Here is a 27,195-nt window from a genome sequence, read left to right as displayed (position 1 = left end):
AATTTAGTTTTTATTATTTCTAATGTGATTTTGTATTTTCATTTTTTTTCCTGGACTCAGTCTCCTGTTTCATTCCTTCCATATTTTTTTGTCCATTTATGTTTTACATTTTAAATTTTCTAGGCCTGGAGCAGTGGCTCACACCTGTAATCCCAGCACTTTGGGAGGCTAAGGTGAGCAGATCAGTTGAGGTCAGGAATTTGAGACCAGTCTGGCCAACATGGTAAAACTCTATCTCTACTAAAGATACAAAAATTAGCCAGGCATGATGGTGCACACCTGTAGTCCCAGCTACTCAGGAAGCTGAGTCAGGAGAATTTCTTGAACCCAGGAGGCAGAGGCTGCAGTGAGCAGAGATCATGTCACTGTATTCCAGCCTGGGCAACAGAGGGAGACTCCATATCAAAAGTGAAAAAAAAGGTTTTAAAATTTCTGACTCAAGCTGTTTTCTTCATAACCCCGAACACTTATTTGAGGATACTTATTTCAGGTTATTAATGTATAGGACTCCCCCAACCCGTTTGTGGGTTTAAAAATGTAGAGCTTTTTACAAGCTTCATTGTTTTAATTATATATATGTGTACACATACACATGCACACACACACACACCCCTATTTTAATTTTTTTAAAATAAACACTGCTTTTGTCTGTTAATTCCATGGTCAGAATTGATAGCTTAGGGAGGTTAACAAGATTTCTAGGTTAAGAGTGCCCTCTTCTGTCACTGAGTGAAATGTGGTTTCTTCAAAGGTTTTGTTTTGTTTTTTGATAGAGCTGGGCATGAATTGTGTATCCTTCTCGTTTCAAGTTCTCTTTTGCCTTGTAGGATCTTCCATTTCCCTCTTGCCTCTTTTGCCCACCACTGCTTAGTCTCCCGAGGGCACCCATTCCTTCCTGTTTATCCTTTTCTTTCCCAGAAGCAATGCCTTTCTCTTACAACTACCTGACAACTCAGGGACTTTAAGTCCTTTTCTTGTAGTCAGTGCTCTGACTATACACCAGGTCTTTTTTAGTATTTTCATAGTTAGAGTGGAGCTTCTTTGGCTGTAAGTGAACCCAGCTCACTCTGGACCCCTTGCTTCCCTCTTTTCTACTTCACACATCCCTTCTAGCACCCCTTGTTCTTCATAAGGACTTGTAGGAGATTGAGAGATAGTTTTGCTGAAATTTCATGTTGATTTTCATATTTAACAGTATTTTTCTTTTTTGAGACGGAGTTTCACTCTTGTTGCCTATTCTGGAGTGCTATGGCATGATCTCAGCTCACGCAACCTCCACCTCCCAGGTTCAAGCGATTCTCCTGCCTCAGCCTCCTGAGTAGCTGGGATTACAGCTAATTGGGTGTCATGTGCCACCAAGCCCAGCTAATTTTGTAGTTTTAGTAGAGATAGGGTTTCTCCATGTTGGTCAGGCTGATCTTGAACTCCCGACCTCAGGTGATCTGCCTGCCTCAGCCTCCCAAAGTGCTGGGATTATAGGCGTGAGTCACTGTGCCCGGCCAACAATATATATATACTGAGACGGAGTTTTGCTCTTGTTACCCAGGCTGGAGTGCAATGGCACGATCTCAGCTCACGGCAACTTCCGCCTCCTGGGTTCAGGCAATTCTCCTGCCTCAGCCTCCCAAGTAGCTGGGATTACAGGCACGCGCCACCACGCCCAGCTAATTTTTTGTATTTTTAGTAGAGACGGGGTTTCACCATGTTGACCAGGATGGTCTTGACCTGTTGACCTCGTGATCCACCCACCTTGGCCTCCCAAAGTGCTGGGATTACAGGCGTGAGCCACCACGCCCGGCCTAACAATATTTTTTTTACAAGAACAAGGTCTCACTCTGTCACCCAGCCTGGAGGACATGATCACATCTCAGTGCAGCCTTGACCTCCTGGGCTCAAGTAATCTTTCCTCAGCTTTTTGAGTAGCTGGGACTACAGGCTTCGGCCACCATGCTCAGCTAACTTTTTTTATTTTTAGTACAAATTGGTTGTGGTGAGTAGGGTGGGTCTCACTATGTTGCCAAGGCTGGTCTCAAACTCCTGGGCTCAGGCAGTCCTTTCACCTTGGCCTCCCAAAGTATTGGGATTACAGGCATGAGCTACTGCACCTGGCCTTAACAGTAATTTAAAGTTTGTAATGTTTTCTGTTTTCCTGTTATGATGACAGCTTCTGTTTTATGTCATTTTATTTTATTTTTGAGACAAGGTCTCACTCTGTCACCCAGGTTGGAGTGCAGTGGTGCGATCTCTGCTTACTACATATGTTGTTTTATTTGATCTTCTTGCTGATCTGAAGAATATTTTGGAGGATGTGTAGTGAGTTATATTTAAGGGGCCACCATTATCTTGGATGACTGAAACTCTGATCTGTAATTTATTATATGCTAACTTTCCAGCTCCATGTCTTTGTTCCTGCCATTTCTTCTAGCTGGAACCCCCTCCCTTTTCTTGAGTTCATAGATTTCTTTCTTCCACAATCTCCACTTCCCACCTTTCAAGCTGATGATAAGTATTTTCCTTTCAGAATTCCCATAACCTATTTTAACAGGAAGTATAGGTGGTAGTTTGGCACAGTTCCTCTGGAGTCAGATGATCCAAATTCAAATCCCAGATGTGCCACTTGCCATCTCTGTAACCTTGGACAAGTTATTTCACCTCTATGTGTCCAGTTACCTTCACTGTGAAAACAGAAATAATAAGACCCATGTTGTGAGCTCGATGTGAAGACCAGATGGGTTAAAGCAAATGGAGAAACAGCACAATACCTGACACATGATCAATATCTATTAAATGTTAACTATTACTTAAATTTACCTTCTGACATTTATTATATACTCCCTTGTTTTTAAAACTATACTTATATAGGCCATAACTTCTCTCCTAGATGAAATGCATATTACAGGCAGAAACCATGTCTTATTCGGGGTACTTATATTCCACTGGGTCAATGCAATACCATTTGCTTAGCTTTCCCCTTACTGTGGATTGTTTGCATTTACACAATCACTGCCTGCCACTGCTCTAGACACTGAGAGTACAAAGATGAAGAATATGTCTCTCTCTTCAAGGAGCTATCAGTTCAATGAGAGTGACAGACGAAGATCAATAATACAATACATAAAGCGTAATTGAGGCATTTGCAGGGTACTACAGGAGCAGAGAGGAGATAGTGATTGATTTTGCCCAGAGTTGCTTGCTCGTATTAATGAAGCAGAAACAAAGTTTTGTTAAGAGCTTAATTTTCTCTTTTTTGAGGCATTCTTGCAGTTCTGGTTTTTCAACTTCAGGATTCTAGATTAGATTGGCCCAGTGGGTGGAGAAAAGAGAGAGAACACAGAGTAACCACTGCGAATGCATTAGAGAAGAAAGATTTGTATGAGAGACCATGGCATATATCTTTCATAGCAAAGGATCTGAGAGCATCAGGAAGCAACTTGGGATGAGCTCTCTCGGGATCCCTTTCTCCCCATTTAATACATCATGGGTTCAACCTGCTTGTGGTTCAAACTATAAAGCCTCTTGAATGGAGGGAAGGGAACCTAGTGTGAGAATGTCACTCCCTGAGCAAGGTGGAACTGAACTGAGCCAGTAAGATGTTTCCTGTGAGCAGAAGGAGCTGCCAACTCACCACTACTGTTAGGTTACTTGAGCATATGGGTGTGTGTAATTTTTAAAAATGAAATAATTATATATATATGTGTGTGTTATTCTTTATTTTGCTTTTTTATTTTATTCTTTGACTTTTGGCTTTATAATATCCTGTAGACATACTTCCATACCAATTCATTTAATTTCATCTCATTCTCTTTGAGGGAAGCACAGTATTCCATTGTATGAAGGTATACTATTTATCAGCTTATTCTTTATAGAAGGTTATTTGGGTATCTTTTTTCCCTTTCAAATTTTTGTTATTACAGACAATAATACACTTGTATATGCTAATATACTTGTATATGTTATGTTTTATTGATTCTCAGAGGCATATTTTTTTCACATTTTGATATCTATGAAATCTTACAATTGTTATACAGTCAGGTGGCTGCCAAGAACATAATTGTCATTGTCCATCTATACATCATATTGGTCATAGTTGCTTATAGTGCTGTCACTTCTATTTATTTATGGACATTAGTGGTGCCATTTGTGTCTTGAGTTCAATCACCTATTAAAACTTTTTCCAAAAAGCTATGTTATGATTTGACATTGAGGCACAGTGTTATTATATATGTAAAGCATCATTGGAGCAGAACAGCAAAGTGTAAGATCAACTTTCAGCATCAAAATGGGTGTCAGTGGAAAGAAAGTTCTGGGGGAAAAAAAGAGCACATTTTGAAGAAATACTGTCTCGCCAGACTCTGAATAGATAGCACATAGGATGCTATTGTATGGAAAAATATAGGCACCAACAACTCTTAATTGAGAAGTGACTGAGAAGTATTTTTCTTTTTTTTTTACCCCTCATATCAAATGGCCTTGCTGTAGGGAAGTGTTTGTTATATACTGACCATGAAGAAATTTTAGGAATGTTTCAATTAATTTTGCTTACATTTTTGTTTTATACAATTAAAATTTAATATCTATATTTGTCTGTAAAAGCTTTCTCAACCAGTATAAAATAGATCTATGAGATAAGGAAATAATTGTAGTGGCCAGGTGTGGTGGCTCACACCTGTAATCCCAGCACTTTGGGAGGCTGAGGCAGGCAGATCACCTGAGGTCAGGAGTTTGAGACCAGCCTGCCCAACATGGTGAAACACTGTCTCTACTAAAAATACAAAAATTAGCTGAGTATGGTGGTGCATGTCTGCAGTCCCAGCTACTTGGGAGGCTGAGGCAGGAGAATCACTTGAACCCGGGAGGGAGAGGTTGCAGTGAGCTGGGTTCACATCACTGCGCTCCAGCCTGGGCAACAGAGTGAGACTCCACCTCAAATAAAAAATTCTTTAAAATCTCCCTATAAGTTTTGGACATTTCTAGTTAGGTTTCTAAGTATTTGAAGTTTGCTTGTGGTATCCCTCTCATGAATTGGGAACTTTTTATTTTTCTTTCTATTCTGCTACTTGTTGTATTCATTTCCTATTGCTGTTATGACAAGTTACTGCAAACTTAGTGGCAGAAAATAACATGAAGGCTGGGTGCAGTGGCTTACATCTGTAATCCAGCACTTTGGGAGACCGAGGCCAAAGTAGGAGCCCAAGAGTTCGAGCCCAGCCTGGGCAACATAGAGACCCTGTCTCTACCAAAAAAATTAAATAAATAAAAAATAAGCCAGGCATGGTGGCATGTGCCCATGGCCCCAGCTACTTGAGAGACTGAAGCAGGAGGATCACTTGAACTCCAGAGGTTGAGTCTGCAGTAGGCCATGATTAGGTCACTGCACTCTAGCCTGGGTGACGGAATGAGACCCTGTCTTAAAAAACAAAACAAAAACAAAAAGGAACATGAATTTAGTGTCTTACAGTTATGAAAGTCAGAAGTGTGAAATCAGTTTCACTAAGCTGAAATCAAGGTATGACCAAGCCTGTATTTCTTCAGGGGAATATCTATAGGGGAATCTATTTTCATGCCCTTTCCAGTTTCTAGAGCTTGCCTATACTCCTTGGCTTGTGGCTCCATCCTCCATATTTAAAGCTCATCAGTTTAACCTCTGCTTCCATTCTTAAGTCCTCTTTCTAACTATATTCTTCTTGTCACCCTCTTTTAAGGATCTTTGTAATCATACTGAGCCCATCTGGATAATTCAGATTAATCTCACTGTCTTAGTCACCTCTGCAAAGTGCTTCTGCTGTGTAAGTTTCCAGGGACTAGGATGAAGACATGCTGGCGGGTGGCAGGGGTCATTATTTAGCCTACCATACTTGTTCTTGAAGATAAATAGAAAATGATCAGTTTTCTTAATGTTGCCTTTCTCTTATTTTCAAACGGTTTCGTTATCTGATTAGCTGGGACTCTTGGATTTACTGGCAGTTGCATCATTTGTCTCTCTTTCTGGCATTTATAGCTTTTTTTTTTCCTTGCCTTTTTCTGTATTGTTTAGAATCTCTTGAATAAGGCTCAATAATAGCTACAAGACCAGGCATCCTTATATTGTTCTTAACTTTGCTGGAAATTGCTTAATTGTTTTACCACTGAGTATGGTTGTTTCTCATAAACCATATTAAACTAAGGACTTTCTGTCAAATGAAGTCCTAGCTCACTAGAATTTCAAGTTAACAAAGTATATTAAGTGTATTAACAGTTTCAGTTATAAAAGTAACCACGTGCTTTCTCTCTTTTAAGCCTATTAATAGCTTTTCCAATAATGATCCTCTCTGTATTCTGGGAATAAATTGTCTTTGGTCATAGTGTATGTATTTGGATGTATTACCGACTTCTTTTTGTGAATATTTTATTTTGGATTTTTGTATTTATATTAACAAGTGAGTTTGGCGTAGTATGTGTAGTGATTGGCTGTGCCATCCTTGCCCAGTTTGGGCATTGTGGATTATTTAGTCATATTAAATGACCTGGGGAACCTTCCACCTTTCTGTATAGTCTAGAACTGTTAAATTACTATTGGAGCTATTTTTATTTTGAAGGTTTCAGAAGTGTAACTTTGGATCACTGCTACATGTCTCCAAACCTGTCTTCTGTACCCAGCTGTAAGGTTGCATTACCCGGAATCATCTGTACTCCTCCTGTTCCTTACCTCCTGTTCTTCTTCGCCTCCCGTTATTTACCTGCTCTGTGGTACAACTTGTGACCTATATGGGTTTTCTCTGTGCCGAGCTGCCCAATCCATAGAGGGGGTCATGTCTACCAACTTGGCTTTATTCGTAGCAACCTGATAGGCCAGGGGGTTATAAAATACAGCCTTACGTTTCGTGGGGCTTTCCTCTTTTCCAGCTAATTTGGGAGTTGTCTTTGTAACTTGTTAATCATCACAGTGTTCCTGTGAAACTTCTTAGCAAGTCTGCTATATTATTTCCAGTTTAGAGACAGAGATCATTATTGAAGGAAGTAACCTCTACTGTCAGGATTTTGAATAAATAGCCTTTCTTGACTACTTGAGTGGGGGTGTACCTCTACACTAAACTGTATCAGAGCTGAACTGTCTTTTAGATTGATTACCATGAAACTGAGCAGAGGTCAAGAAATATTCCTTTGCTCATAAGAGATAAGGAAGCCCAAATGAAGAGAATACCACCACTCCCCGCATTCTTTTCCTTATGGTAAATCTGATTGCTTGAAAGAGCTTTTTCAGTTCCTCAAGGAGCAATTCTCTGCTGAAATGTTGCTCTCAGTTCAGAATTTCAAACTGATGCTTATTTGTATAAATGAGTGTATACAAGGCCCAGGACCAAGAGTTGCAATTTTAGCTTAGTAAGCCAAGGAATTTTGCAGTGAATAGACTCAAATAATTTTTCTTTCTTTTTTTTTTTTTGAGACACAGTGTCACTCATCAGTCAGGCTGGAGTGCAGTGGCACGATCACAGCTGACTGCAACCTCCGTCTCCCAGTTTCAAGTGATTCTCCTGCTTCAGCCTCCCAAGTAGCTGGGACTACAGGTGCACACCACCTCCCCCAGCTAATTGTTGTATTTTTAGTAGCGATGGGGTTTTACTATGTTGGCCAAGCTGGTCTTGAACTCCTGGCCTCAAGTGATCCACCTGCCTTGGCCTCCCAAAGTGCTCAGATTACAGGCATGAGCCACTGTGTCCGGCCCACTCAAATAATTATTTTATTTTATATATATTTTTATTGCATTTTAGGTTTTGGGGTACATGTGCAGAACATGCAAGATAGTTGCATAGGTACACACGTGGCAGTGTGATTTGCTGTCTTCCTCCCCTTCACCCACATCTGGCATTTCTCCCCATGCTATCCCTCTCCAGCTCCCCCTCTGCTGTCCCTCCCCTATTGCCCCACAATAGACCCCAGTGTGTAGTGCTCCCCTCCCTGTGTCCATGTGTTCTCATTGTTCATCACCCGCCTATGAGTGAGAACAAGCAGTATTTCATTTTCTGTTCTTGTGTCAGTTTGCTGAGAATGATGTTCTCCAGATTCATCCGTGTCCCTACAAAGGACATGAACTCATCATTTTTGATTGCTGTATAATATTCCATGGTATATATGTGCCACATTTTCCCAGTCCAGTCTATCATTGATGGGCATTTGGGTTGGGTCCAGGTCTTTGCTATTGTAAGGGGTCCTCCGATTAGGTATCTTTGGATCTGAAATCTTTCATCAAGACTGAGTTTACCTAAATATAAAAGTGGCATTCTTTGAGACTGCTACCACTAATTCCTAAATTAAAATACTGTTGAACTCATCTTATGCTAACACTTATCCTTGTGCTAATTTTTAAAATGGCTGAATTAAAAGGTAGTATTTTTTCTACAGAGTGTAAATTGATTTCTCATTTGTTTTCTGCTGCAGTAAAACAGATCATCAGTAACATTTCAGGATTTAATGAAACTTGCTTGAGATGGAATATCATCAAGACAGTTGACATGGAGGAGATGTATTTAGTAAGTGACTGAAAGTTACTATATTTATAGATGATTGTCTTCTGTGAGAGGCTTAAAAATATCCACAATCCTAAACATATACTTCTGTAACTATCATTATCAATAGATTATTTTCTGATTTGCATTTGCATCACGAAGCAAGAAGATGGCCACTTCTACTGCATAGTTAAAGGCAGAAACCTTTGGCCAGGTGCAGTGGCTCACATCTGTAATCTCAGCACTATGGGAGGCCAAGGCAGGTGGATCACTTCAGGCCAGGAGTTCAAGACCATCCTGGCCAATATGGTGAAACTCCATCTCTATTAAAAATATAAAAATTAGCCAAGCATGGTGGCTCACGCCTGTAATCTCAGCTACTCAGGAGGCTGAGGCAGGAGAATCACTTTAACCCATGAGAGGAGGTTGCCGTGAGCCAAGATCGTGCCACTGAACCCTAGCCTAGAAGACAGAGCAAGACCCTAACCCCCCCCCAAAAAAAAAAAAAAAGAGGGAGAGATGAAACAGCCATGAGAATTTCTTCTTTTCTTTTTCAACATTTGAAATTTATTTTTATTATATAACTTTTATTTTAGGTTATTTTATGTTCAGGGGCACATGTGCAGGTTTGTTATATAGGTACATTGCATGGGAGCCACCGCGCCTGGCCTAAGGTTTCACCGGGGGTTTGGTGTACAGATTATTTTGCCACCCAGGTAAGAAGCATAGTGCCCAATAGGTAATTTTTTTTTTTCTGATCCTCTCTCTCCTCCCACCCTTCACCCTCAAGTAGGCCCCGGACTTCCCCTCTTTGTGTCCATGTGTTCTCATTTTTTGAGACAGGGTCTTGCGTTGTCACTCACACTGGAGTGCAGTGGCATAATCATTACTCACTGCACCTTTGAACTCCTGGGTTCAAGTTATTCTCCTGCCGCAGTCTCATGAGTAGCTGGGACTATGGGTGTGTACTACCATGCCTGGCTAATTTTTAATTTTTTTGTAGAGACAAGGTCTCATTTTATTTCCCAGGATGATCTCAAACCCCTGGCCTCAAGCAATTTTCCTGCCTCAGCTTCCCAGAGTGTTGGAATTTCTGGCATGAGCCACCACGCCTGGCTGAGAATTTCTTTGTGCTCATATCTTGGTGCTGTTGATGCTTAGACGGTGTCCATGGAAGGACATGTATGTGTGTCTGCACCCTTATCAGTGTCTCTGGCCAGGGTCTGGAGGTGTTGCCTGGAGAGCCAAGGGGAACTTTTGAAGCTCAATGTGGTTGTGAGTAAGAAAGGGAAGGACTAGCCAGGTGCATTGGCTCAGGTTTGTAATCCCAGCACCTTGGAGGCTGAGGTGGGTGGATCACTTGAGGTCAGGAGTTCGAAACCAGCCTGACCAACATGGTGAAACCCTGTCTCTACTAAAAATACAAATATTAGTTGGATGTGGTGGTATGCACCTGTAGTCCCAGCTCCTTGGGAGGCTGGGGCAGGAGATTGCTTGAACTAGGGAGGCAGAGGTTGCAGTGAGCCGAGATCATGCCATTGCATTCTAGCCTGGGCAACAGAGTGAGACTCCATCTCAAAAAAGAGGAAAAAAAAAAAAAAAAAAGGAAAGACTGTGGGATGAGCTTCTACGAGAATAAATTAAGTAAGAAGAAGAGTGTCTCTTGGCCAAAATGTCAGGGTGGTAAAGGAAAGGGTAGAGTCTCCAGAAGGAGGCAGGCAGAGAAGAAAAACCCTTCTCAGGTTCTACCAGACCAGCTATGAGTATTCTAATTCCTGCTTAGTTTGGATTCCTAATATATTTTCTGGGAAAATATTCTTGTCCTTGCTCCTGCAGTTTTGCCAACAGACTCTCTTGTTGGGCATGTTCACTGTATGTATGAGAACAAGGAGAAAGTTTCCAGTATTGGGACCTCAGGCTTTTGTTTTTGCTTAAAAATAGATTAAGTATTAATCTTAAAAAAAACCTCAGGTGTTTTTACTTAAAAATAGATTTATTGTGCTAATAATATTGTAAGTACCATATTTATAGTATTGCAACTCTAATGTTTGCTTACTGCTGCATTTTACTTTTTGAAGAAACGTTAGAGTCCAAAGAGAGAGAGAGAGAGAGAGGAAGAAAGCTCAGGTGCGGTGGCTCATGCCTGTAATCCCAGCACTTTGGGATCCAAGGTGGGTGGATCACTTGAGCTCAGGAGATTGATTCCAGCCTGGGCAACATAGTGAAATCCCGTCTCTACAAAAATACAGAAATTAGTTGGATGTGTTGGCACACATCTGTGGTTCCAGCTACTTGGGAGGCTGAGGAGGGAGAATCACTTGAGCCTGGGAGGTTGAGGCTACAGTGAGCTGAGATTATGTCACTATATTCCAGTGTGGGTGACAGAAGCCCCCATCTCAAAATAAATAAATTAAATAAATAAAAATGAAAGAAAGAAAAAGGGGAGGTATCAAGGCATCCAAAGTTTTTCAGGCCAAGTATTCACCTAGTGAGCTTTTTTTATGTTTCAGTTCCACATTTGGGGCCAGAGATGGTATCAGAAGGAATTTGTTCGGGAAATGACCTTTAATATCAGCACCAGCAGCCAAGATCCTGAGGTGTGCTTGGAACTGCATCCGGGGACGAACTACAATGTCAGTCTCCGGGCTTTGTCTTCGGAACTTCCTGTGGTTGTCTCCCTGACAACCCAGATAACAGGTAAATCTTGAACAACAGCATTTGGATTAACGAAGTTACCACAGACCTGTCCATAGGCCCGGATAAAGAGGAACATCGTTGCTTTTTATCATTATATAATAAACTTTAACAGGGAGAGAAGGAAGGACATGGAATTGGAGAGGTGCCTTAAGGAGCTTATAGCTGTGACTGTTACATTTTATACTTTTTTCTTTTTTTGAGGCAGGGTCTCCCTGTTTAGCCCAGGCTGGAGAGCAGAGGCACTTGATCTGGGCTCAAATGATCCTCCCACCTCAGCCTCTTGAGTAGCTGGGATTATACATGTGGGCAGGCCACCACGCCTGGCTAATTTTTTTTTGTAGAGATGAGTAAGAATGGTACTGATAGATAGCATAACAGCCCAGACTTTTAAAATAAGAGCCAGTGAGTGGTATTGGTGTTGAGGAGATGTGTTTTTTGTAGAGACAGGGTTTCACTATGTTGTCAAGGCTGGTTTTGAACTCCTAGACTCAAGCAATCTGCCTGCCTCAGACTCCTAAAGTGCTGGGATTACAGGTGTGCACCACCGCACCCAGCCTGTTATGTTTTCTTTTTTTTTTTTTTTTTTTGAGACCGAGTTTCGCTCTTGTTACCCAGGCTGGAGTGCAATGGCGCGATCCGGGCTCACCGCAACCTCCGCCTCCTGGGTTCAGGCAATTCTCCTGCCTCAGCCTCCTGAGTAGCTGGGATTACAGGCATGCGCCACCATGCCCAGCTAATTTTTTGTATTTTTAGTAGAGACGGGGTTTCACCATGTTGACCAGGATGGTCTTGATCTGTTGACCTCATGATCCACTCGCCTTGGCCTCCCAAAGTGCTGGGATTACAGGTGTGAGCCACTGTACCCGGCCCCGTTTTATTCTTAAAAAGATAGCTCATAACCATGGGGGAAGTCTACAGGGGGAAAAAAAGATAACTGAAACAAAATGTTAGCATTGAAGAAATGTGGGTGTGTCCATGGTGTTGGTTATATACCTTCTGAATGTTTAAAGAATTTAAAATATTTCATACTTAAACAAAAGATGCTTGTGGCTATTTCTTTCTCAGTAATATTTAGTTGGCATTCTGTTGCAAGTGCTTTAAGAGTAGATTACTAGCCAGGCTCAGTGGCTCACAACTATAATCCCGGCACTTCTGGGAGGCTGAGTTGGGCGGATCACCTGAGGTAGGTAGTTCAAGACCAGCCTGGACAACATGGTGAAACCCCATCTCTACTAAAAATACAAAAATTAGCTAGGCATGGTGGTGGGTGCCTGTAATCCCAGCTACTCAGGAGGCTGAGGCAGGAGAATCACTTGAGCCTGGAAGGTGGAGGTTGCAACGAGCTGAGATCGTGCCACTACACACCAGCCTAGGCAACAAGAGCAAAACTCTGTCTCAAAAAAAAAAAAAAGTATAGATTCCTATCAGGGAACTGTGATTGCAATCCCGCTATAGGTTCCCAATAAATTCATTTTCCACTCCTTTTCTCCTCCCTCTTCACATCTGTGATCCCCACTTCACACATGCTCTGAGCAAATACGAAGTGTATTAGCTTCTTGATTCTTATCTCACTGAGAAATTAGAAGTAGTTAGGTGAGGGCTTCCCACCCTCAACCCTGCCATTCCTCCCTTTATCTCGTATGTTCTGCCTCCCCTCCTGTTCCTGCTCCCGTGAAAGGCTTCCATACCCCAGCTTGTGCATTATTAGATCCCATCCCTTCTTCTCTGATCAGCACTTCCCCTCAGTGTAGAATTATCCCCAGCACTGCCTAGCATGTTGCAACATCTCCCTTATTAATGAAAAGAAAGAAAAAATGAACAGAACTTCTTTGAGCTTGTATTTGTCTTCAGCTACTTTGTCTTCTCTCCACCCCTTTCTATGAAAACTCCTTGGAAGAAATGGCCGTTCTGTAGGCTCCACATGCTTACCTCCTGTTCCTGCTTTCACTCATCCCACTTAGGAAGCATAGGTCTTCATTGCCTTACTGAAAGGCTGTTTGTTTGATCCCATCTTGCCAAATCCAATGGCCTGTTTGTTGTTGTTGTTGTTGTTGTTTGAGATGGGGTCTTGCTCTGTCGCCAGGCTGGAGTGCAGTGGCGTAATCCTGGCTCACTGCAACCTCTGCCTCCTGGGTTCAAGTGATTCTCCTGCCTCAGCCTCCTGAGTAGCTGGGACTACAGGCATGTGCCACCACGCCCAGCTAATTTTTGTATTTTTAGTAGAGATGGGGTTTCAACCTGTTGGCCAGGATAGTCTTGATCTCTTGACCTCATGATCCTCCTGCTTCAGCCTCTCAAAGTGCTGAGATTACAGGCGTGAGCCCCCATGCCTGGCCAAGTTTTGTTCTTACCTGATTTTCTTGATAGCATTGACACTCCCTCCCTCTTGAAACCCCCTCTCCCTTGGATTTGGTTCCTTCTATCTTGCTGTCGGCTCTCAGTCTTCTTTGCTAGCTCCATCTACTTTTATGATCCTTCTTTAGTCTCCTTTTCTTCATTATCTGCCCCTTCTGCTTAGGTGATCTCAATCGGTCTCATGGCTATAAATATTACCTATATGCAGAGGATTTCCAAAGATAAATTTCCAGTCCCAGCCTCTCCTTCGAGCACCAGACTCCTATATCCACCCATCTTCTCTACACATGGCTATTGAACATCTAACAGGCAAATCAAATGGAACTTGTGGTTTCTCACCTCTGCCCTCACCCCCAAATCTATTTTCCACCAGGCTTCTCTGTCTCTGTCTATTATTGGCATTCCTGTTCACCCAATTGTTCAGGCCAAAAATGAGTCCTAATTGGTTCTGTCCCATCCCCAAATTTCTAATCCGTCAACAAGCCCTGTTGGCTTGCTGTCTGAAATATGTCCTGAATTCAACCACTTCTCCCCACCTGTGCCTTTTCCACAACTACCCTAATCCAAGACAGCAGCCTCTTATTTGGACTCCTGCTGTAGTTTTCAAACTGGTTTCCTCTTGCCTATGACACCTCCCACCCTGGACTCCAGTCTTTGTCTTCACCATAACTTTAAAAAGATCACTCAGCACTCAGAGTGATCTTTTAAAAATGCATTTGAGAACATGTCAGCACCAGGTCAAAACTCTCCAGTGAGTTTCCATTAAAGTTAGAATGGAATCCAAGTTCCTCACCATGGAGCATGTCATCTGGCCCCTGCCTACTTCTAATTCATCTCCCCCTGTCCTCCTCCTTTCCCATTAAGCATCAGCTGTCTCCCTGGCCTTCTTGCAGTTCCTTAACTGGGTCAAAGGATTTTCAAGATCCAGACTTTTCCATCGGCAGTTCACACTTCCTGGGGCACTGTCAATATATGGCTTCTTCATAATTGTTCCGGTGTCTGCACAAATGCCATCACATTTCCATGCTATTACTCTGTATCCCTGCTTGAATTTCTTCACGGAGCTTTTTAAAAAAATTATTAATTATTATTTTTTAGAGACAGAGTCTTAGTCTGTTACCCAGGTGCTGGAGTGCAGTGGTGCAATCAAAATCACTGCAGCCTTGAACCCCCGGCCTATAGCAATCCTCCTGCCTCAGCCTCCTGAGTAGCTGGGACTATAGGTGTACACCACTATGTCTGGCTAATTAAAAAAGATTCTTTTTTAAATAGAGATGAGGGTCCCTATGTTGCCCAGGCTGGTCTTGAACTTCTGGATTCAAGTGATCCTCCCTCCTTGGCCTCCCAAAGTGCTGAGATTATAGGCATGAGTCGCTGTGCCCAGCCTAGAGCTTGTTTTCTAAAAACTTTTTGTTCTTTTGTTCATTTTCTTTCTCTCCTACTAAAACAGGAGCTTCTTGAAGACAGTGATTGTTGTTCGTATGTTTTACATTAAATCCTCAATGAGTAAGAACGGTACCAATAGATAACATAACAGCCCCAAATTTTAAAACAAAAGCCTGTGGGTAGTATTGATATCGAGGAGATGTCTGGTTAGTCAATGAATACTTGCAACCGAAAAGAATTCCCCACATTTTGGGCTGGAGAGACAAATCAATTTCGGGATTTCTTTCCATGGTGACTTACTAAAATGAATAGTGATTTTGTCTTCATTTCGTACTCTGTGGTCTTTATCAGATTCGGATGCTGTGCTTTTCTGGTTTGAATGACCACTGCATATTTTTTGAGTAGAGGGTAGAAGGTTTCATCTTGAGACACTTATTCCTACCTTGTTTTGCAGGCTGGAATAGAGCCTTAGTGGCTCAAGTTCTTTCTCTCTATGCTCATGGCCAGCAGGGGACATTGTTGAGCTGTTTAATGTTCATTGAGATGAATATTTTCCAACTCTACCCACTTTAAAGGATTTGTAATGTTAAAAAAGCACACACACAAAAATCAAGTTGCTTAGATCTTGTGAAAGAGTTAAAAAAAAAAACAAAAAACCCCAATCCCTTTCTTATAAAAGGAGGGGAAAAAGGGAAGCTCGCGAGTTGATGTGAAGAGGTACTCGTGGTTGCCTAAGATGCGTGTGGCCTTATTTCAGTGAAATCATGAACTTTTGGATTTTGGCAGAAATGATAGGCTAAGGATTTGGGTCTGGACAATGTAGCCGCTCATTTCCCAGAAGGAAAGAGAGTGGAATTTCCCTTCTGATTGTCTTACCTTAAATCTTACTGATGGGAACAGGATGAAAACAAGTGCTTTAAATACATTGCTGACCTCAGAGGACAGTGAAGGTTCTAGGAATGTTGAGGGACAGGGGCAAGTGTTTGGGTGAATGCAGGAAACCAGGGGCTGGCGAGGGGGTAGGTGAGATGGAACTGTGGCCTCGTGCTGTTTCTCACTCTTGGCTGATAGGCTGCAGAGGGTGCATCGAACTGAATTCTTAAGGACAGCCCCACTGCACATATCCCCTTTAGGACGGGTGAGGAACAAACTTTCATTCTTGATGCAGGCCCCAAAGTGTCAGAAGAGCATCCATATATCAGGTGTGCTATTTGCCCTTCCTCCCTCCCTCCCTCCCTCCCTCCCTCCCTCCCTCCCTCCCTCCTTCCCTCCTTCCTTCCTTCCTTCCTTCCTTCCTTCCTTCCTTCCTTCCTTCCTTCCTTCCTTCCTTCCTTCCCTCCCTCCCTCCCTCCCTCCCTCCCTCCCTCCCTCCCTCCTTCCTTCCTTCCTTCCTTCCTTCCTTTCTTCCTTCCTTCCTTCTTCCTTTTTTTTTTGACAGAATTTCACTCTGTTGCCCCGGCTGGAGTGCAGTGGTGTAATCTTGGCTCACTGCAACCTCCACCTCCTAAGTTCAAGTGATTCTCATACCTCAGCCTCCCAAGTAGCTGGAATTACAGGTGTGTGCCACCACGCCCAGCTAATTTTGTATTTTTTTTCTTTTGTGAGACTGAGTTTCATTCTGTCACCCAGGCTGGAGTGCAACACTGTGATCTCAGCTCACTGCAACCTCTGCCTCCTGGGTTCAAGTAATTCTCCTGCCCCAGCCTCCCAAGTAGCTGGGACTACAGGCGCATACCATCACACCCAGTTACTTTTTGTATTTTTAGTAGAAGTGAGGTTTTGTTATGTTGGCCAGCCTGGTTTTGAACTCCTGATCTCAGGTGATCACCCCCCTTAACCTTCCAAAGTGCTGGGATTACAGGCATGAGCCACCATGCCTGGACTAATTTTGTATTTTTAGTGGAGATGGGGTTTCACCATGTTGGCCAGGCTGATCTTGAACTCCTGGCCTTAAGTGATCTGCCTGCCTTTGCCTCTCAAGGTGCTGGGATTACAGGCATGAGCCACTGCACTGGCCTCTTTTTGTTTCCGTTTTTTCCTTTTTTTGTGTGTGACTGAGTCTTGCTCTGTTGCCCAGGCTGCAGTTACATTGGCATGACCTTTGCTCACTGCAACCTCCACCTCCCAGGTTCAAGCGATTCTCATGCTTCAGCCTCCCAAGTAGCTGGGATTACAGGCATGCACCACCAGGTCTAATTTAAAAAACATATATTTTTAGTAGAGATGAGGTTTTGCCATGTTGTCCAGGCTGGTCAGTCTTGAACTCCTGACCTCAAGTGCCAGCCTCTCAAAGTGCTGGGATTACAGGCGTGAGCCACTGCCCAGGTGAGTATGCTATTTTCTTGCTAAGTCCAAAAGCTTGTAGGCAACATTTTCTTATAGAGATAAAATATAGAGGAAACCAGAGAGGGAAGAGAGAGGGGGATGAGGGGTAGAAAGAGAGAGAGTGTGTGAGAAAGCCAATACTACATAAATGTGGAGATAAACCAGACCACTTGTCTTATAGAACACGGTGATCATTTGATGTGAAATGTTTACTATGGAACCAAGCATGCTGGAGGAGCAAAGGGAAGAAAAGATGAAAAGGAAATGATTTCTTCCCATGTCTTCAGTACCAAGGCTGGCAAATTCTTTGAGAAACTTCCCATCTCTCATTGTATTCATAACAAGAAAAAGGAAGGTACTTTTTCAGAGGGTTAGAAAAACAATGGAAAACAAAGGTGTGTCCCAGGCATTTATCACATTGTCGCTTTATCAGGGAGCTTCAGCCAGGACTGCCCCTGACACCACCCTGCCCCTGCCTCTGACACCACCCTCCAATACTGGACGTTCTCAGGGAAGACTGAGCTGGACCAAGTATCTTGATTTCTTTTACCGAGGCTTCTCTTTCATGGTTGGTTACCCACAAACCATCCAAGGATGCTGTACCCCTGTGTCCTCAGTGAGAAACCCATCCCCTCTAGCTGGTTCCAGGGTACCACACTTATCCCTGGGGGTCCCCCTGGCTTCCAGGGGGCTGAAGCGGCACCACAGGTCAGAAGAAGGACTGGCCTTCATGGCAGCTGTTTCCTTTCCGAGTCTTCCGTGGACACAGGCTCTTTGGATATCTGAAGCCCGAACATTAGGTCACGCTGGGAGAGGCACGTTTGCCCTTCTATGCTTCCACAGCCCACCTATTTCTCTCATTCCCAGAAAGCTCCCAACTGCTTTCTAGCTTCAAAACAAACTCCCAGCCCCCAAGTAAATGGCTGTGTGAAGATGAGTGTCTCCCCAGCCCCTCTTGCTACTAGCTTCTGAATCCCGGCCAACTTTAGCATTTATGAAATGTGCATGACAAGATTTTCTTAGATCAGAAGCCTGAAAACCAGAGTTTCTGTGTGTGTTGGGAGTGGGGGAGGGGCACACTGAGATATAACAATTTAATTTAGCAAATATTTATTTACTTGTATTTGTTAAAAAGGACATGGCTTGGTCAGGCATGGTGGTTCATGCCTGTAATCCCATCCCAGCACTTTGGGAAGCCAAGGCGGGTGGATCACTTGAGATCAGGAGTTCGAGACCAGCCTGGCCAACATGGTGAAACCCCTCTCTACTAAACATGCAAAAATTTGCTGGGTGTGGCAGTGGGTGCCTATATACCTGGGAGGCTGAGGCAGGAGAATCCCTTGAACCTGGGAGGCAGAGGTTGCAGTGAGCAGAGATTGTGCCACTGCACTCCAGCCTGGGCAACAGAGCAAAACTCTGTCTCAAAAAAAAAAAAAAAATTTCTTGAGAAGCCACCAGCAAATATTTTTTGAGTAGTTATGTACAAAGACCTGTGCTGCTTACTGAGGATGTACAGCTGAAAAGAAATTGGTTTCTTCTCCTTGGAAGGTCAAGTCTCATAACTTTACTGATAGAGAAGATCTATCTAGCTGATGACTTGTGGTGGAAGCTACTATTTTTTCTGTTCCCTTCAATTTAGTTTAGGTTCATTTGGAATTTATTTTGATGTGTGATAGAAGGCTACATTTACATGATAATTTTTCTCCCCAGCTGTAAGCCAGTTTCTTATTACCTTTGAAATGTTGACCATCCATGTTGATGTGGTGAAATGTTGACATCACCACGGACTCACCTGGTACATTTATTTGGGTCTCTTTCTAGACTGTCTAGCTTTTTTTCATTGCTTCGTCTGTCCTGTGCATGTACTTTACTATTTCAATTGTTGTAATTTTATGATACATTTAATATTTTTTTTTTGCAAAGCCAAGTTCTCCTTCATTACTTTTCCCCACATTTCCCCCCATGTGGGAATTTCCTTTGTCATTTGCTTCTAGCAGAGGATGGATATTGCTGACATCTGAGAATGGGAATGAAGGTTTCTCCTCTGGTTCCTCTCCCATCTCACACACCCAGGGTGAAAGAACTATACTTTCCAGCACTGGCAGCACCCATTTCTTGCCTTGGATCTAATTCAGTTTAAATCAGTAATGAGGCGATGGAAAGGAGAGCAGGTTTGCCCAGGATCTCAGTTGGGTAGACAAGGAAGAGCACCTTGGAAAATTCAGCTGAAAATCAAGCTTATTCAACCTCAAAATGTGCTGAGAACCAGCCTGATGAGGTTTAGGCTTGTACGTTAGAGAGAAAAGGTAGACTGTTTAAAATATAAGGCGGGGGCCAGGCACGGTGGCTCATGCCTGTAAGCCCAGCACTTTTGGAGTCCAGGCAGGTGGAATCACCTGAGGTCAGGAGTTCGAGACCAGCCTGACCAACATGGTAAAACCCCGTCTCTACTGAAAATACAAAAATTAGCTGGGTCTGGTGGTGGAAGCCTGTAATCCCAGCCACTTGGGAGGCGGAGGTAGGAGAATCACCTAAACCCAGAAAGTGGAGGTTGCAGTGAGCCGAGATCATGCCATTGCACTCAGCCTGGGCGATAAGAGTGAAATTCCATCTCAGAAAAAATAATAAAATAAAGTAGAAGATGGAAAGGCCTTAGGCAAACAAAGCTGAAAACAGTCTCAAAGTCACATGTTGATTGAATCCACCAGATGACCGTGGTGCCTTGAAAGCTGTGACCCTAGATTGGGAAAGAGTGACGTCACCTGGATTAAGTAGGGGATGGCTTTCCTGCTCAGTCTGCAGTTGCCTCTTCTGAGCTCAGTGAGCACTTTGTTCTGCTGCTCCTGGGTGGTTAAAAAAAATGTTAGCCAAGAGATCAGAGGAACTACAGTTATTACTCTTGGAGAAGAACAAAGAGGAGTAACTTAAAAGAGCCTGGGGTGGGGGGATTCTTATGCAGAAAAGAGTAACCAGTTAATCTCTACCTGGGCTGAAAAGAGGCAATATGTGATTAAAAAAAAAAAGTTAATTTTCCTGTGACAACAAAACATCACAAATGAAAGGGCATTTCAGTGATAGCAAAGGGCCTGAGGGCAGTTAGTTCTCAAAGGGGAAGGGGTAGCTGGTGGGGGGGATGTGGTGGGGTGGGGCTTTTCCTCTCCTCTTCCACCCTGGCCCTGCCACTGGAATCCAGCTGTTGTCTTCTCAGGTGCATCTTCAGGAATCTCTCTCTGGACTGCTTTTGAAAATAACATAGACTATTATTTCAACAAATGAGTGATGTGAGGCTCTTCCAGGTGACCTGGGGTGCCTGGCAATCCCACAGGTTTAGGAAAAACATGATCCGTATTGCAGCGTCTAAGAGACTCTGGGACAAATTCCGGATTTAACACTGTTTCATAAAGGCCGCAAAGTTCTCTTACTCTTCCACCTGGTCTTAAAGCCTGAGTTTCTCGGTGGTCCGCCCTTGGCCCCCATCTCTCCTCAGACACTTGGATGCCGTCTCCCTGGTGGCCAGGTTCACTCCTCCAGGTGAGCTGCCTCTGCCTCTCCACCACAGGGTTTGGTCCTAGGCTCCAGACCTCTGTTTCTGACTGCCTGCTGGAGGATTCCTCACATACTTCCACCTGAGCAAATCTAGAGGTGGACCACTTCTTGTCTTCCCCCAGACTTGGTAAATGACATCACCGTGGACTCAGCTGCCAGATTCCTGCCATCTCTCCCTGAGCAAGCCTTCCATTTGTCCCCTCTTCTTTATTCTCAGTGTCCTCACTTGCAGCAGACCTCAAGCACTTCTGACCTAGTTATTAGGCAAACTGTGTTTTGGCTTTTTTTTCTATTCATCCCTCGATCAGCTCTCTAAATCCTGTATTTGAAGTGCAGCTTTGCTAAAAAAAAATTTTTTTTTTTTTGAGACAAGGTCTAGCTGCTGCCTAGGCTGGAGTACAGTGGTGTGATCTGGGCTCACTGCAACCTCCGCCTCCTAGGCTCAAGCAATCCTCCCACCTCAGCCTCCCGATTAGCTGGGATCACATGTGTGCACCACTGTGCTTGGGTAATTAAAAAAATTTTTTGTAGAGGCAAGGTTTTGCCATGTTCCCCAAGCTCCTGGCCTCAAATGATCTGCCTGCCTCAACCTCCCAGAATGCTGGGATTATAGGCATGAGCTACAGCACCCAGCCTGTTAAAAATCTTTAAACGGTTTCTCGTTACCTCTGGAACCTCAGATCTCTCAGATCTGACCCACACCTACCCCTCTAACTTGACCACCTATTTCTACTCTGCCAGACCTCATCTTTTCAGCCAGGAACTCCATGCAGTTCCATCCGTCCCCACCGCCCCCTCATGCCTCTGCAGATGTCTATTTCTGTGTTTGGTAGGCTCACCTCCCTGCCTTCAGTCAGACGTTCCTCCTCACATCCCACAGTACCCTGTGTATAACTCCATTACAGCTCTGAGCACCACTTTTCCAAACTATCTCCACAATCAGACTCCAAGCTCCTGGAAAACAGAAACCATGTCTTCCATGCTTGCCTCCCCCAGCCTAGCACAGAGCCTGAGGCAGAGGTAGCTAGTGGGTGTTTGTTGAAAGCAGATACATGAATGATCTATATGGCAGAGCTTTAAAAACCATCAAGGTCTAGGCACGTCTAAGTTTTTATTTATTATAACTTGAGATTGAGGGTTTCTACGCCAAAGCTATTTTCTAATCTGGTAAATACAGTCGTGAGCATCTATTTTGGCCTCAGAGTCCTTCATTTCACAGTGGCAAGGTTCGGGGCTAGGGTGGTGGGTGGCGGAGAGGCATTTATATGTATTTTAAAAATAATCTCTTTCTCTTTCCTTCCATCATGCCTTTCCTCCCTTGCCCCACTGAGCTGATGCAGTGATAGACTTTGAAGGAGAAGTGGTTTAGTCTAGAGTCTGAAGGGAGTCCTTAAGGCATTTCTTCCTGCTGTCCTCACTGTCTCCGTCACCCAAGGGGTTTAGGATGGGCCTGGAATTCACAGCAGTTCTTCTCATGCAGATGCATAAGGACTGCTTCCCTATCGTGTCCACTTGGCCTAGCACCAGAGTTCCTGCCAGTACACAGCTGAGGGCTCTGCCCTTCCACAGAATACCAGGGCACTGGATGCATTCTATAGCCAGGGCTCTTCTGGTTGCCAGTAAGAGAAACCCAACTCCAACCAGCTTAAGCATGTGGAATTTGTGGGATAGCAGAACTGGGAAGGCCAGGGAGGGATCTTGCTTGGAGCACGGCAAGCTCCAGCCTCACGTAGTGTCACCACAGCCCCGTCGCTCATCCAGCCATGAGTCCCTCTTTCTGCCAGACTTTTCCAGGCAGACCTGGGAGGTTGGCCTACCTGGTACTTACAGCTACAATCTAAAAAGAAGAATGAAACCCTCCAATCTCCTAGGCTGGGTGTGGTGGCTCATGCCTGTAATCCCAACACTTTGGGAAGGCCGATGCAGACAGATCACCTGAGGTCAGGAGTCTGAGACCAGCCTGGGCAACATGGTGAAACTCCGTCTCTACTAAAAATACAAAAATTAGCAGGGCATGGTGGTGCATGCCTGTAGTCCCAGCTACTCAGGAGGTTGAGGCAGGAGAATTCGCTTGAACCTGGGAGGCAGAGGTTGCAGTGAGCCAAGGTGGTGTCACTGCACTCCAGCCTGGGCAACAAGCAAGACTCCATCTCAAAAAAAAAACCCAAAAAACCAAATAAACAATAAAAAACCCAAGCCTTCAATCTCCTAAAGTTAAACAGATCATTCTTTTTGACCCATCTTCTGACTGGGGAATGGCAATCCCATGATCACTGGGCCCTGGGCCAGTGGGGATTTGGAGTACTGGGAATGCTGGCCCCGTAAGAACCATATGGGAAGGGGAAAGGCTGCTCTCCACAGAAAAAGGGGTGCTGAGCACATACAAAGTATGTAACATATGAAAAGACAACATATATGGACTCAGAGAATCTCAGGCACAGGGTGTCTCATCTTTGGGAGTTTTGCAATTACAGGGTTGCAGCTTTCCTTGGTCTCTTCCAGGTTTATTCTCTTGCAAGTACCTGTTCATTCGGCAGAATGCTTTCCAGCCCTGACTTAGGGACACTGCCTCTTTTGTCTGGCTTCTGTTGCTGCCCCCCGTCCTGTAGGGAACCCTCTTTCTGTATTACAAGTCACAGTCCCCTGAATTACATTTCCTGTGTGCTCAAGCTGGGAAGGAGTTAAACCTGTCCCTATGGCCTCCCCCTGGGGTCCTTTCTTTTCGACTCATTCCTTCCCTTTGAACATCTGCTAACTGAGAGATCCTTGGTGTTTGACACCCTCAGGACCCCCAAGCTCTGTTCTTTACCGTCTCAGGCTGGGGATGGCACAGAGGTCTCTCATTCCACAGGGATTTGTAATTCCAGGTTTCTACTTGTAGGTCATGGTTTAATCTCAGGCAAAGTGAACGCAAGTATTGTCAGAGGCTGGCAAGCAAAGGAGACTTTGGAGTCCAGTTACCCTGAGTGTTACGCTTGGCTCGGCCAGCCGTCTTCTAGTGGTGTGACTCAGCTGGCTAGAGCCTTGATTTCCTCACTGACAAGATAGAGATGATTGTCACACAGAGCTGCTGTGAGGATTTGATGAAAGAGCAGAGGCAAAGTTCCTAGCATAGAATTGGCAACTAGTAGCTCAAGTGATATTAGACGGATGCCAACAGGTGCTGAGGGTTGCTGTGTTCCAGGCACTGTTTTATTATCTTTACTTGTGTTGATTCATTAACTGTGATGGTTAATCATTATTAATTGACTTACTAATTCCCTCAACAGACCTATGAGGTGGAGATTATTTTTACCCCTGTTTAACAGATGAGGCTGCTGGAGGTGTAAGTGGTAGAACCAGGATAGCCACCCAGGTCCCGTGTTCCTACCCACTACATCATCGGGATTATTTCTGCGGTTTAACGATGGTCTAGCTTCTCTGATATGAACCGCATTGGGTAGACCTCTAACTCTGCAGTAATTGTGGCAAATGGATCGTTTTCTTGGAGTTGTTGTGTTTATAAAATCTTTGGGGATTCAGTGTTTTTATTTTTGTTTTTTGAGATGGAGTTTCACTTTTTCACCCAGGCTGGAGTACAGTGGCACAATCTTGGCTCACTGCAGCTTCCTCCTCCCAGCTTCAAGCAATTCTCCTGCCTCAGACTCCTGAGTAGCTGGGATTACAGGTGTGTGCCACCGCGCCTGGCTAATTTTTATATTTTTTAGTAGAGACAGAGTTTCACCACATTGGCCAGGCTAGGCTTGAACTCCTGACCTCAAGTGATACGCCTGCCTCTGCCTCCCAAAGTGTTGGGATTACAGGTGTGAGCCACTGCCCCTGGCCAGTGTTTTTAAAGTAGAGTTTATTAGTTCACTCAAAGGTGATGAAAATTTGCTGGATCAATTGGTAGAACCAAATGTTGAAGATACCCCAGGGTGAATGAGAGAGGTGCGTAGCAGAGCATGAGTTCACATTCTGGCTCTACTACTTGTGCCCTTGGACAAGTAACAATCTCTTCATGTATCAGTTTCCTTATCTATAAAATGAGATTTTCTAAGATGACAGCTGTACTTGTTCTACCTCTGGGGAAATTGAAGAAGGTTCACAAGAGTAAGAGAGGGATCAAAGTTTTATTGCTGGTAAAACTGGTTTGGGCCTGAGCTTCTTTTTTTTTGAGACAGAGTCTCTGTCACCCAGGCTGGAGTGCAGTGGTGTGATCCCAGCTCACTGCAACCTCTGCCTCCTGGGTCCAAGTGATTCTCCTGCCTCAGCTTCCCAAGTAGCTGGGACTTCAGGTGCAGGCCACCACACCTGGCTAATTTTTGCATTTTTAGTAGAGACAGGGTCTCACCATGTTGGCCAGGCTGATCTCAGACTCCTGACCTCAGGTGATCTGCCTGCATCGGCCTCCCAAAGTGCTGGGATTACAGGCATGATCCACCACGCCTGGCCAAAATGAAGCTTCTGGAACTTCCTCCCATACCTACACTTTGTGCCCCACCTATGGGGAAGGTGAAGCTATAGAGTAGTGTTATCCAACCTTATTGGCACCAGGGACTGGTTTCTCTAGAGACAATTTTTCCATGGGCCAGGGTGGGTTGGGGGATGGTTTCAGGATAAAATAGTTCCACCTCAGATCATCAGGCATTAGATTCTCATAAGAAGTGTGCAACCTAGGTCCTTCCCATGCACAGTTTACAGTATGATTCATGCTCTTATGAGAATCTAATGCTGCTGCTGATCTGATGGAGGTGGAGCTCAGGCGGGCATGCTCGCCCATCCACTGCTCACCTTCTGCTGTGTGGCCTGGTTCCGGTCCACCATCTGGGGGTTGGGAACCCCGGCTACAGGGCAAATGTGGACCAGGCTTCAGGCTTACTTTGACTCAGGTTTGCTTAGAGATGGACAGTGGGACTAGGAGGTGGGAAATCACCTGTCCTGCATCCAGGTAACCCCCATTCCACCCCCCCCAAAAAAAAGGAAAAGAAAAAGAAAAAAGTAAGGATGGGGCCAGATGGGAACTAGCTGTTTCACAAATCACAGAGAGAGAGGGCCAGGTGGAAGCTCTTTTCCTCATACTTTGGAGAGGGAAGAATTTCCTACCTTGCATGGGCTAAGGTAGGAGCCCCTAGAGAGAGTGCAAACAATTGCTTTTATAAACACCATCCACTTGGTAGCCTTGTTGTGATGAAGTAAGATGAGGCATATATAGAACACACCTAGTGTGAATGGTTAGTGCCCGGTATGTCTAGCTTTGCGTGTTACCCACAAGGCAGAATGGCAGCATGTTTACATTATGAATGGAACTACCAGTGAGGTGCAAGAGCACTGTAGTCAGCCAGCCAGTATATTTTCTTCCTGATGGAAAACCTATTTGGGAAATCTTGTTGCTGGGAGTGGGAAATAAGGACAGAGAGCTCTGTGATTAGAAAGGATATAGAAGTCTGATGTGGTGTGTCTTCCCTACCAAGTGGCAATCAACCCACCAAGAAAACCGTAATGGCCACCACATCCATCCTCTGCCAGTGCTGCAACATACTCATCACTTCTTTTTATTGTGGCAAAACACACACAACATAGCATGTGCCATTTTAACCATCTTGAAGCACATGGTTTCTTGCCTTGTTATGCAACCATCGCGACTGTGTATTTCCAAATTTTTTTCATCACCCCAAGTAGAACCTCTGTGACTGTTAAACAATACGTTCCCATTCCCATTGCCCACTCCACCCCCAGCAACCTCTTCTGTCTCTATGAATTTGCCTGTGTTAGGTTTTTCATCTAAGTAGAATGACACAGAATCTGTCCTTTTGTGCCTGGTGTATTTCACTTAGCATGTTTATCCATGTTGTGGCATGTACGGACCATGCTCCTTGCTTCTGAAATTAAAACTTCCCTTTTAGTAGCCCTCACCAGGACCACTATTGTCCTGCTTTTTACCTCTTCCGATCATACACCTTTTCTTCTTTTCAACATGTTTTCAGAGCCTCCCCTTCCAGAAGTAGAATTTTTTATGGTGCGTGGAGGACCTCTACCACACCTCAGACTGAGGAAAGCCAAGGAGAGAAATGGACCAATCAGGTCAGTAGCTGTCCTTTCTCCATGGTTGCCCAGTGATCCCTGTGGAGTGTTTTGGAAACTTTGATTTCGGTGAGGAGAAGACTTCTGTGTTGGTGGCTGCACTCAAGTTGTTAGAACAGTGCAGTTGGGGCCTGTTTTGTTTCCTTGGGTACAGACTGGCCTTTAATCCCAACCAGCATCCTTTCTAATGCATAGAGAGACTTCTAAAGGACCATATACTAGCATTTGGGCAGTTTAGCTCAAGAATTAAATTAAATCCATTCCTTTGGTTTCTGGGCAAGCATTGGTTGCATGTTTAGAACGTGTCAGAATTGTTCTTTGCACTCATGTCTCATAGTGC

The 27,195-nt window shown here is 44.1% G+C and overlaps 1 protein-coding gene across 6 annotated transcripts in view; it reads left to right on the top strand.

The window, feature by feature from the left end:
* The window catches only part of SUSD1 (sushi domain containing 1), a 145,248-nt gene that overhangs the window by 93,029 nt on the left and 25,024 nt on the right, over positions 1-27,195 (top strand). For all 6 annotated transcript variants that reach the window (XM_078374325.1, XM_035254695.3, XM_009001270.5 and 3 more), the window contains 3 exons: positions 8,416-8,507; positions 10,994-11,180; positions 26,759-26,855. In XM_078374325.1, coding sequence (XP_078230451.1) covers positions 8,416-8,507; positions 10,994-11,180; positions 26,759-26,855 — 376 coding nt within the window. The remainder of the gene's footprint in view (positions 1-8,415; positions 8,508-10,993; positions 11,181-26,758; positions 26,856-27,195) is intronic.

This window comes from Callithrix jacchus, chromosome 1 (genome assembly GCF_049354715.1).
Source record: "Callithrix jacchus isolate 240 chromosome 1, calJac240_pri, whole genome shotgun sequence".
In the NCBI taxonomy this organism is placed as follows: domain Eukaryota; kingdom Metazoa; phylum Chordata; class Mammalia; order Primates; family Cebidae; genus Callithrix; species Callithrix jacchus.
The sequence above is the reverse complement of the archived record's forward strand: the minus strand, read 5'-3'. Positions and strand labels throughout refer to the sequence as shown.